The sequence below is a fragment of the Phoenix dactylifera genome, chromosome 12 (genome assembly GCF_051530095.1).
Source record: "Phoenix dactylifera cultivar Ajwa chromosome 12, Ajwa_hap1_PhDact_Kaust_v1.1, whole genome shotgun sequence".
NCBI classification, from domain to species: Eukaryota; Viridiplantae; Streptophyta; class Magnoliopsida; order Arecales; family Arecaceae; genus Phoenix; species Phoenix dactylifera.
The window spans coordinates 786,232-799,206 of NC_143201.1; the positions used below are offsets into that span (position 1 = coordinate 786,232).

The window sequence follows — 12,975 nt, forward strand, 5'->3', positions numbered from 1 at the left end:
GCATGATGAGCTCGGCCTTGTTGTCAGATTTGGGTGCTTTAATTGTACGTGTGGGGTGGTCTATTTTTTCCCCCAACACTACATTAAGAAGAAGTCTAGGGTTTTATGAAGAATGGAAGAAGCTAAAGAAGACTACTGCTTGAAAAAAATTCTGGAATTTCTTTTGGGCCAAATGTCATATTAAAGCTATGAATAGTTGATCCCATTATTTTCTTATGGTAGACTGTACGCTTCTTCTCCTACATGATGATCATAAAATATGAAGAATGTAAGGCAAACCTTTAATACATAGACATGATAGGTAAGCAACCAAATAACTCAAAGTAAATAGGTACGCGGTGAAGAAATGTAAAGCCGTCTCTAAATATGCACAACTATTGCTAATTCTCCATCCTTTTTTGGCTAATATTTTTGTCACATAAAATTTGTACATCAAAACCAACCATAATAAAATTTTTATTTTCTCGGGCATACTGGCTTTTCAAATAGTTTTGTACAACTACCAATGCATACTACCATGATCGATGAATAAGATCGAACACCGTACTTCTTATCTACACAAAATTTTCATACCGAAACATCATAGGAGCAAAGAGCGGACAATTGAAAGCAAATTCATAAGCTGATCCACCAGAGATGGAAAAGCAAAAATAAGAAAAAGCAAGCAACTACTCTTACAAGCTTAACCTTTTTTTTTCACTGTATAAAATACAATATACATAGCTGCAATTCTGAGTCGGACTAGTATGATCAATTTAGACATCAACAAGTGGAAAAGTTCCAAGGATTTGTCAGGACGCTCTGTATCCACCGAGCAATTATACCTTCCTGTCCAACAGAAGGTGAGAGGGAGATAAGAGTTTGGCACCTTCCGATATGCTGATGTGGCCCTCAACGAAGAAGTAGAAACGTCCACGCATGCGACACGTCTGCCTGAAAACTCGGCAATTTTTTGCTTGAAGGAACTCGCGAGCGCAAACTCCTGGCGTCGTGGGACCTGGGGCTATGCTGTGAGCCGTGAACGCTTCCTTCTAAGAACTTCATGCCACGCCCTACGCGAAACGAAAATACCTAAACACACGCGAACCAGTCTTGAAAAAGCAAACGATCCTGTAGACTAAATTATTTTTTTTTGAGCCGTGAGATTATGCCAATGCCTTTATATAGTATTTTATTTTTTAATTTTATTGTCCATATTCACATCCATTGTGAACCGTCGATGTTCCAAAAAAAATGCAGCACTGTACCCATGTTCTTTTTTTTTTTGAAATCAAAGGTTGATTGATCACAATTTTAGTGGCCTTGAGTGACTCAAATATAAATGCTACAGTGATCGTAGATCGCTGATAACGATTCTTATTCCAAGATAATCTGATATTTAATGATTTAAGATTAGCATGCTATATTCCAATGATTAAAAATTTCAGATATACATGATTAACCTATTTAGTATGCTATGGGAATCCAACATTGCTAATAATACAATACCAAAACTATTAAACAAAAATTCTCAAATAAATTAAAGAAATATATATATGAACATGAATCAAATTATCAAAATCTATCATTCTAGACCAATTTAAAAAAATCAAAAGTTAGTAAAAACCTACCGAAGTAACTTTAGGAGATGATCAAACTTTTCTAGCTAGATTTTTTTCAATTATCAAACCCTTCAAGAGGAACTTCTTTTTTTTTTTCACATATCGATATTTTTAAAAATAATTTTTTTTAGATTAAGGGATATTTTTGTTCTCAAATTTCAGTCCAACGACACTATTCTAGCATAATCCTATCTTCAAAAATAGATTTAGCATCATCGAGTTAATTTTAAAAATAAAAATAATTTATAATAATTAAAATATAATCAAATATAATAATTGCATCATCTCCATCATCATTGTTCTTGGGATCTAATCATCCCATGCTAAGCATCATCTCTAATATTATATAGAGAATTGACTAATATCCTTCAGTGAGTGATGCGTTCTTTCAAGTTGAGTATGAGTACCGTAAGGATTGTTTGCAGATTTGCCGACACAAGATTCCCGGAATAGCAGAAAGGCGGACCATCAATCATGTTGTGCATATTATCTACTTTAATCTTCAAACAAGTGTGCTCGAGATCAATGATTGGACCCTGATCAAGAACAAAGCAAAAACTCTATCCCTCTCAATGTTTTTTTTTTTTTAAACGACATTCATATAGTTTTCACGTGAATACAACATGCCAAATCAAAAGAAAGAAAATGATAGGAGGGGTGGGAAATAGCTCCGACCCTAGTCCAAGTCACTCCATCAGAATACCGAGCCACAAAAAAAGCGATCCACCCCTCGGGGGGATTAGGATATTTATTTTTACTGATGATACGCCAGGGGGTTCCACCCCCCGAACCCCCCGGTGTTGCAGCATTGTTCACCTCCCGATAAACGTGTGCAACCTGGAAAAAGCCTGACTCCCTAGCCAGACCGCGGATCTCGCGAAGCAGCGGATGCCCGTCTCCATCCATTGATTTATATCCATACCCTGTATCCAGTCAACTACCATGAAGGAGTCCCCCTCTAGAAATATCTTGTCGGCTCCTAGAATCCTCCTCGTATAGAACATGCCCTCCCAGGCTGCCTACAACTCCACCTCAATGACAGCCCGGCCTATGGTACGTCACTCTCCAACTATAACCAACGTACCCAAATGATCTCTAATCACAAAGCCCACCCCTCCGTATGCTCCGTCCGCTAACCAGCTACCATCGAAGTTCACTTTAAGATGGCCAGAAGGTGGGGGTACCCAAGAGACGAGGGCAAAACCAGGCGCTGTAACAGTAGAGTAGGTATCCCTCTCACTTTGAAGGTTTATCTGATGGGACTTATTATAGAATTAGTATTAGATATCAATAATTCGGTATTTTGATGCTTCAAGTCATAATAAAATACTGAAAAAATACTAAATAAAAAAATAATAAGACCCATGTCTGATGCACTGATGCCTACTAGTCAGGAATGTATACTACCTCCTGGAGAGTCTCGATTCATTTTGGGTCGCACATGTTTTTCGGGAGGCGAATGGTGCGGCGAACTGGGTCGCCTCCTTCGTAGCTCATCACTTTGGAGCCTTCTTATGGGAAGACACTGTCCCATCCCATAGAGCGTAGCTCATGTTTTGTATCTGATTGCTTGTAGCATACTCATATCCAAGTGTAGTGAGGCGCCGATGTACCAAAAAAAAAACATTAATGCCCTAGATTCAAGAAATTAGAAATAAAATAAATAATTCATCGAGCTGGTAAATTTTTTAATTATAATATTAAATAATAATAAATAAATTTTGTTTTCATTAAGGTTTAAGAGTATTTGAGAGAGCGCCATTATTGCCATCCAAAATCCGATTAAAGGGTCCCAATGTGATCAGTGGTCTAGCAGTTCATGATGCATCCGCTATCCTATATATCAAAAAACAGAAAAGGTTTACTTGATTGGTTTTGGTATAGACAAAAAAAAAGCTAGAGAAAAATAATTGAAAAGAGTCTGATATCTTCTTTGAATGTTGGGCCTCCTATTATAGACGAAGAATTCTTCGGATGAATTCAAACTCCCGAGTACTCGATTCACAGAGAAGAGATCTGGGCTTTCTTATCCGGACCAGCTCGAGTTCAAATAAAATTAAACTCCTCTGTGCCACGTCTCATATCCTAATTGGTTAACATATTTTACCCACGTTATCTATCTTTCATGTGTAGTTCTATATCCGTGGGCCCTTTTTATCAAAAGGCAAAAAAAAAAGTGTTGGGATACTAAAATCCTTTTTTGTTCTTTGCTTCTTTTTTTTTTCCTGATCACGTTGCAAAATACATTTTATATAAATCTACCTTTGTTATATTTTATGCTTATCTGTAAATGTTCATGCAATATCAATTATATAATAAAAAACACACACTTTGTTTAATAACCTATTAATTTTGCATCTTCCACCGCTGTATTGCATTCCTTAGCCTGTGCCGTGGAAGGAATAACTTTAGGGATTTAGATTTCACATTTCAAAACCAAGATACAAAATTATTTTCTATAATTTACATGCATATTTTAAGTTATCACACCCTCAGTAATTTTTTTCTACATAATCATAATAATTGTATGCGTAAGACGGTCCAAGTGAAAAACTTTGCTCCTGTAATTGTTTTTATATGAAGGAGAGGCAAAAGGAGCCATCCGACTTTTATTGAAGATTAATCATATTTACAAAAGAGATGAGGAGCAGAGATAAGTTACATTGTCAAGATAGAAGAGCAACAGATGTGAGAAAAAAAAAGCTAAATGGTTCCAAACCAAATATCGGATAATCAGGATTGAAAATATTAATGTTCGTAAATGCCGGATAAGTAGCGAAAAAAAAAATCCCATACAGATCAATAAACATGGAGCATTCATTGTCTAAAAGTTCCAAGCAATTTTACAAAGATTTTGAGAAAAAAAAGCATCAGAATCCAAAATGGCCATAAGCTCCAAATTTCACAGAAAGTTGAGAGAGTTTTTAAAACAAGAAAACAATCAATTTTCCACCACCAATTTTCAAGCCATGTCTGGTATTTTCTCTGAAGCATAATACAATTTGTTGGAAGGCATAAAATAATGGACAATAGCTATAACTGAAGGAAACAAAGTTGCTCCTATCATTAGAAGCCATGATGGATCTAAAATTAATGTACGGAGCTTAAGTGGCAATGAAATCCTGTTTTATTTATTTGTTTATCTATTTTTGAAAAAAATAAGACAATAAGGAGGCTATGTATTTTATAATGCATTGATTAAGGAACTTCCAGGGATCCCATTTTCAGTATGCCTCAAATACATCTGTGCATTTAGACATGATATTGCATGGAAGCAGAACTGATGGTAGGGCTGATGCCGATAACAAGGTAAGGTTAGCAATTTTTTTTTTTGTAACAAAATAAAGAAAAAGGATGAAGACAATATGATGACGTCTTTACCTATCCTCGGAAGCTGGACCAAAAAATATCATTTGACAACTACGATTCCTTCCCATGACATAATTACGTAATCTCTTGTACTTGCGCCAGCGTGCACGAAAACGTTTACAAGCAATATCTTGTTTCATTTTCAATACAACCAACGACTTTATCCTTGTACCAAACATGATAGTCTAGAAAGGCACATGGTATTGATCATAAAAGAGATGTTAAACACCTGATCGTCGAGCAATTATTCCATCTTAGATCAATTTGTTAAGACAAGGATGCCAAACAAGACTATATCAAAGCCAGACAGCCGCATCAAGTAAAAGATTCCACATCAACTAGATTCGCTTCAGAGTCTTGGCATATAAGACAGATGTCTCCAAATTCTGTAGACGTGTTTTAGATGAAAAACAAAACCGGAAATGAGAACATTAAGCACATGACATCCCATGTGCTAGCAAAAACTCGACCCCAATGATATAATTGAGAAAGCAATCAAGGAATTAAAAAAAAATGATCGCTCGACTCAAGAGGAGATTGACGCATGCATTAAAGAAATACGCACACTGAGATATATATGATTAATTTCTACAATATCATATTAACTTGAGTTTGGTAGAGATGTAAAGGAAACTGGAATAAGGAAGCATTTATGCCGCATTTTATTTGGTTGTCAAAGGTTTTGGAAGAAACTAAAAATTGGAATAAATTATTATTTTTTTAAGATAGCAAAACTATCCTAGGCTTGTTTATTAGAGTTTGTACAATAATATTAATATTGTAAATGCACTATTGAGGAGTAATGTTATATTTTATATTACATAGTGCATATTATGATTTAATAGTATTCCGGTGTATTGTAGAATATAATAAACACAATACAAATAAAATATATCATATTGATAATTTATATTATAATGCTAATATTTTATATGTTATATTAATATTGAATGATAATATTTTTAACAATATATTATTTTCTATAATAATAGATTTACATGACATATTAAAATTTACTATTAAAATTATATTATAAAATTTATGTCAATAATTTAATATAAAATAATAAACATAATAGATTATTATAGTATAAAAATTACAATATGATATCATCTTAATAATATTATTATATTTATTTCATTGTAGTGTATATTAAATAATGACTACTTAATGTAAGAGAAATAATATTTTTATACTAATCTTGTTATATTATAAAAATATTATTGATAATCATTATAGGATTCCAATTCAATTTATGTTTAGATATTATGCAATAATATAATAGTGTGCTATAATATATAATATGATAGTATTATAATATTATCATATTTTATATTAGTACTAAAGAAATAATGTTATTTCATGCTAATAATTTCATATATAATATATTAATTGTCATATTATAATGTTTATATAATATAACATATAAAATTAATTACTTAAGTCTACTCTATGAGGAACATGGAATAGTCTATGCCCATTTTTGGACATAAGAAACAAGGTTATGCCCCATTTACATGATGTTTGGCCGGTCCAAACTCCAAAGTCCTGCTCCAGTTTTATACTCTAATCAAATAAAATAAAATAAAATAAAATAAATTTAATTTAATATATTAAATGCTCTCATAAAATTAAATTAGTAACATTTGCTTCACAATTTACCCTCGTCCAGCTGTGTTTATATTCCGTCCAATCCCAACGGTTACGGAGAGGAGAGGAATCGAGAGGCGGCCGCTCAGAAGCCTCCCTTCTACTCCTTACCCTTTCTTGAGAGGAGAGGAACAGAGAGGTGGCCCTTCCGAAGCCTCACTTCTCTTTCCTTTTCTCTCCATCTCTGTTTCTCGTCTCCTCCTTTTTCCGCTCCCGTCCGAATTATAGACCATAACAGTAGACCCGAGGAAAAGAGACGACAATCCTATATTTTCTGCTCCAAAGCTGGGATTTTTCCGCTGAAATCGAGGATTCTGCCCCAAAGTTGTGATCATTTCGCTAAAATCAACAGATTCTGATCTAAGGTTGCGACATTTCTGCTAGAATCGGCTGATTCTGCTCCGAAATCGTGATCTTTGTCCCCTCCAAAAGCGCTGACCCAGAGTCGTCCCGCTAATAAAATTGACTGATGCTGAGCAAAAACAAACGAATTAGAAAGACCCACTCGGGAAATCCCCCGAAAAGCGCGGCCATGGCCGATTCTTCGGAGCGGAAGTGCTCTCTGAAGCTCTCCCTCTTCGTGGGCCGGGCCGAGTCCTTCGCGTCGGAGCCCACCACCGCCCGGTCGCCGAGGTGCTTCGATGACGGGGCCGTCGGCCTGGGTATCGTGGCGGCGATGAGCAAGGCCGTCGGCGACGCGAGGGCCCCGGCCCTGTCCAGGACCGAACCGATCCCGATCCTCCCGGCGAGGCCCCCGACCCCGGCCAAGCAGAGGGAACCCACCGCGAGGGACGAGGAGCTCTCGGAGAGCTACACGTGCGTGACCTCGCACGTGCGTGGCAACCCCGTGACGGAGAGGGTCTACTTCGGCGATGGCTTCCGTGGCGTGGACGGTAACTACAGGCGGAGTTCGGAGGTGATTTTCGAGTCGCCTCTCCGGCCGCCCCCCCCACCGGCGACCGAGTACTTGAGCCGCTGCTTTCTGTGCCAGAAGGAGCTTCATGGGCTCGATGTTTTCATGTACAGGTACTACTTTTTCCTTTTTTTTTTTAATGCTGAAACAAATTTATAGTTATCTTGATAGTTTCTTCATTACTTGCTTTCGTTCATCCATCACAATCAAAAAAAGAAAACCCTTAAATCTGTTGGTAAGTTTACTTTTCCATAAAATTTTGTGTTTAAATAGGCGTCGGAAATTAATTCTTTCGGTATCTTGTTTGCTTGTAAAATTTTTTGATTTGGTTGATGCCGCAGTAAGATGATTAGGAGAGGGCAGCAGGGATTTTCTTTCCGACTATTTTTAACCATCCACTCAATTGGGAGTTGGCGCTCATGCAGGAACATGTACATGCATAGATCCATACATATATCCATAGACAAGTAGGTGTTCAGTATAGCATCTGCTCATCCATGACAGACAATGTGAATGCATGCATATATACTCATCAATCACTATATTTTATCTTTTCTATATATATATATATATATATTGTTTTTATCAAGGTGGGGGATGGGAAGGATTAGAGTTAGTGGGAAATTTCATCTAGTGGGCAGTCATTTGGTGTTCTTACAGGCTTTTGGTAAATTAATTTGATATCTTTTGGTGATCGAGGATTTTATAAGTTGGTTTTGCAGTCTCTACCATGTTTACCCTGAAATTGGAATGGTGGTAGATAGTTACAGCTTCATATTCTAAAACATGTAATTCCTATTATGTTGAATTCCTTCTCTATGCCGGGTTCTCTGAGGGACTCAACCATTGGTGCTTTTGGCATGCATATTTTTGTCGTCTCCAGGGGATGGTTTCCAAATGCAAACATCTTTTTTTTTTTTTTGGATTGAAACTTGAAAGGAAAAAAGAGCCACCCAATTCTATTGAGACTTCAACTATTTCCATAAGAGAGCGCGGAAAGATTACAAAAAAAATGTGCATGGTACATTTTTCTTCCAAATGCAAACATACCAGTCATGAAGAGTGTATTTAGATTTTCATGACCTGAGAATGTTAAGGCTTAAACAGCATGCTCAACACTGGCCATCTCTCAGCTGTTGTTTCCTTTAAATATGCCTTGTTATTCTAAAGAAGCTCTCCTTCTGCAAATATTTGATTTGATCTTCTGGATGCTCCAGTGAGTGCTCAAATTTACTCCTACGTTGCAACTTTCTTACCGATTTAAATTCTTATTAAATAATTTGGAAGGTTTTCTCTGCAAATATTAAAACCTTCACAACTCTGGTAAAACGACACCAGACTAATAAGGTTGGCCAAGCCTTGATCTTAAGCTAGGCTCTTACACCATGATGGTTTTCACCAACAGAAAACTCCACCAGATTGGTTTCTAATATGTAATTCTTAAAACCCTAATTCCAAAATCAAGCTTGATTGATCTCACTCTAGCGCAAAACCTTTCATCTGATAGTGCTTCTTCAAACTTATTTTGCCAGCATATATTGGTGAAAAGAAGTATTTTCTGTTCATTTATAGTTAAGATATGGAAAATCTCCACAAAACCACTAGGCACAGGATCTATAAGACAGATGCCATCACATTTCGCAAAATCTATTGGCATACATACTGCCCAATAAGCCTAATAGTTTCCTTGTTAAGGTAAAATACAAATGAGTCTTGTTATTTATGCCAAATTGGTAGTTCTTTATATTTTTATGGCAGTTTAATTAAATTAGCAACAAATAGGTTAGGAGGTTAGCAGTTGCCGAGGAATAGTTTTGTCTAGATATATGTGAAATTTATATTTATAATAATTATTATATTCCAGCCGCACAAGAGGCATTCTGAACAGAAAGTGAAAGTTGAATGCCATAGTTATTAGTCTTGTAGGGAAATATTTTGAACCTTCTTCATTTATCTTAGTATCTCATATCATTTTCAAGAAGCAACATGTCCTACGCTGTTGAAGCTTTTCTTCTTTTTTCCCACCATGGATACAGGTTTAGCTTTGTAAAAATAGTAAAATTTGCCCAAAGGCTATAAAACTTGTCCCCGGTTTTATTTAATCCTGTTAGAGACGATTTAGTAGGTTGCGATTTTGGGTATTTTTCACATCTTAATCTGTTTCTTGCCAAAAATCTGATTTGAAAGGATTTTGGCCATGTTGTTGATTTATACTCTATTAGCCATTTTTTCAGGTTGTTAAGAATGAAAGAAGAAATTGATATCTTCTTGTTGCCTAGGGTTATCATCTATTCCCGATGATTTATCTTTGTTAACTTTCACCCGGAGCCTTCTTAACCTTTTTAATAGTCTATCTTAATGTTGGGGATTGTAGGATGTTGTCATGCTATAAGAATGCAACATTAATGGATTTTGTTCTTCGGTGTCTTTTCTTTTTTGGCTTTGCAGAGGAGAGAAAGCCTTCTGCAGTGTGGAATGTCGATGCCAGCAAATTCTAAGCGATGAGCACAGGGAAAAATGTGGGTCTGAAGAGTCACCTTGTTCAACTCCTCTTCTTTTTGCACCTGGTGCTGCAGCGGCTTAACTATATCACGATAGATTAAAGAGGAAGCAGAGAGAGAGAAGTGATAAGAAAAGTTTCCAACATTATAATCAGTATCGCCAGCTAGGTCATATTAGATATCTGCTGGTGCCTTGCACATGAGAGTTGGGTTTGAGTTGAATGCACGGCGGTGTGGAGTCAAGAGGTGGAGATGCACTCCCATGTTGGCATTATAATAGTAGAGATACAGAAACAGAGATGATAAGAGGGTCCTTTCTTTTGGTGATAAGAGGGCCTTGCTAGCCTTTCAAATAGCAGAGCAAACATTGGAAGTTTTGGAGATCATAGATGTTACAGTTTTTCAGTGCTATTATTTTTGTTACCAGTATGCCTGCTACGAGGAGAATGATTGAGCCAAACATTTGCATATACATTGGAGACCTCATGCAGCTCGCTTTATCAATGCATGACTGTTGATAAGAACTTTACCTGTTATTCTTTAAGTATGTATTCATCAGGCTCTTGGTTGTTAGTGTAATTGTCCTTGTTGAAGTATTCAGACCTTTTTGGGTTGAAATGAACATTGTTCTGCGAGGTCCATCCATCGCAGCCAGACAATTTCGAATGATTACGTGGAGTTGGAAAGCAGGAAGTTATGCTGCATACTCCCAAAAGAGAGAAAATAATGTGTCAGGGTTCTTAAGAAAAACTCCCATGGTTTGTCATATCAGTCCAAACCGAACGATATGCAGCACATTGTACTGTACCGGTACCTGAAATAGAAATGGGGTATACTTTACCGTACCCATTCGGTATCGGTACTCAGTGCGGATGGCGTACCGACACTCGATATGCCGAAAGAACTCCATATCGTACCTATCAACATAGTGATAGTATGGCACCGGTATGAAATTCGGTACCGAAACGGTGGACTTTGAAGGCTTCAGGATACTATAACCTTACCTCTTGTGAATTGCATCGGACCTGTGTAAGTCACATAATCCCCTGTATCTCACATGGCATATTGGCTGAATAGCTGTAGCATTACAAAAAAAAAAAATACAATAACATTGATGAGTCAGCTAGCTCATGCTGGAAATTTGAAATAGCTGCAGGTTTCATGAATTCTGATTTCCCCACTTATCAGGCCTCTTCAGCATCCATTATTTTCTTTTACAGGCTATCATCTGCGAGTTTATTTTCATTCCTTTGCTGTGTTTGTTTAAGGATGCAATAAGGCTTATCATAAACATTGTTATATGCCATTCCAAAGTGAGCTCAAGATTGAACACAGGAAAACAATAGCATTGTTTGTTTCAATCAAGACAACATTCTTTTAGCCTGGCACATAAATATTAATTTAACAATATTACTTTATGCTAGTGAAAACATCGAATAGTGGCTGTTATTCCTGTTATTTAAGGACTATTATATCAGAAAAATCACAAGGTTGCTATAATACGACGATCACCATTTATTTTAAAACTTCTGCTTGAAATCTCTAGTTCACCTACTTTTGTGTTGGACCATCACGAGTCTTCAAGCCATGTTGGGACGAAGGCATTGGTGCAATCTATGAAGATTTGGTTTCATCATAGAAGTTTCACACCAACATCGCACAGGCACATGATATTGTCTTAGTGCCATCAATTGGAGCTCCATGGTATTTTTCATAAAGACTTTGTTTGTAGTTATAATACGAAATACTCGAGTCATGAAGATTGTCAGGCTTTTAACCTATTAGAACCTTTGCACAACCCCACCCCACTCTCTATTTTTTTTTTTTTTTCTTTTCATGAAGTCTTTGTTTGTAGTTATACTACGAAATACTCAAGTCATGAAGATTGTCAGGCTTTTAACCTTTTCTCTTTTTTTTTGAAAAAAATATAAGTGAAGCTCGTCTAGTTTGGCTTTGCCTAAGGAGAAGAAGCAAGAGTGGCTTACCAAATACAGAAGTGATTTATATATGGGTAGTTCCTATACGCCAATGTGTATTGTTAGGGGAAAAACCCTATGTCATATATCCACAAAGGCGCTCGACCGAAGAGCGCCGACCGAAAAGCTGCTCGGCCAAGATGTGCCGACTGGAAAGCCACTCGGCCGAAGAGCGCCGACCGGAAAGCTGCTCGGCCAAAGGATGACGACCAGGAAGGCACTCGACTAGAGGGCGTCGACCAGAGCGCGCGCCAAGAGGTGCCCCACCCAAAGCTGCTCGGTTAGAAAGTGCCGACCAAAGACAGCGCCAAGGCGCTCTGCTAGAAGGTGCTCGCCTAAAGGGCGCCGACCAGGAGTACTTGAAGCAACCCCGCCACAGGGCGCCCCATTGGGCGACCAGCTCGGCTCGGCACTCTTGCCGAGCCGATGCCTTAACCAAATGTTTAACCTCCGCCTAAAGTCCAAGGGACTGACAACTCCTACGGCTTGCGACCTGCCACTATCTCCAAGCCATCAAGGCATAAGATCTTCGCAGGTATTCGGCACGACCTGCCATTAATGCACGAGACTCTCTCAAGTCTCCGATGCACTCAGTCATTTAATGAACACGGCCCAAGACGATCTCCAGATCGCTGAACCATCAGAGCGCATGGCTCTACCTGACCGCCGGTTCATTCGGTAATAAATGCACTTACCATCCACAGACCCCAGGCCCGCTACGGCCGGCGGTTCAACCACTCCAACAGGTCCGATCGACCGTGACAACTCCCTGGTTCCGGTCTGACTCGGCCTTATTTTCCACCACACCATTAATGGGCCAAATCGTGCCCAATTATCACATAACAGGACAAACCTCATGTCACCTCCCAGGTAACCGAATCCTCCTATAAAAGGGAACCTGGGGGGAAGAGAAAAGAAAAACCAAAAAGCAAGAGAAAAGAACCCGGAGCTGGAGAGAACCCTCC

The 12,975-nt window shown here is 37.8% G+C and overlaps 1 protein-coding gene across 1 annotated transcript; it reads left to right on the forward strand.

Moving 5' to 3' along the window:
* Positions 1 to 6,676: 6,676 nt before the first annotated feature.
* On the forward strand, positions 6,677 to 10,627 carry LOC103713134 (FCS-Like Zinc finger 14-like). Its single transcript, XM_008799954.6, has 2 exons — positions 6,677 to 7,646; positions 9,982 to 10,627. The coding sequence occupies exons 1-2, from the start codon at positions 7,090 to 7,092 to the stop codon at positions 10,115 to 10,117; spliced, it is 693 nt and encodes a 230-aa protein (XP_008798176.4). The 5' UTR covers positions 6,677 to 7,089; the 3' UTR covers positions 10,118 to 10,627.
* Positions 10,628 to 12,975: the final 2,348 nt, after the last annotated feature.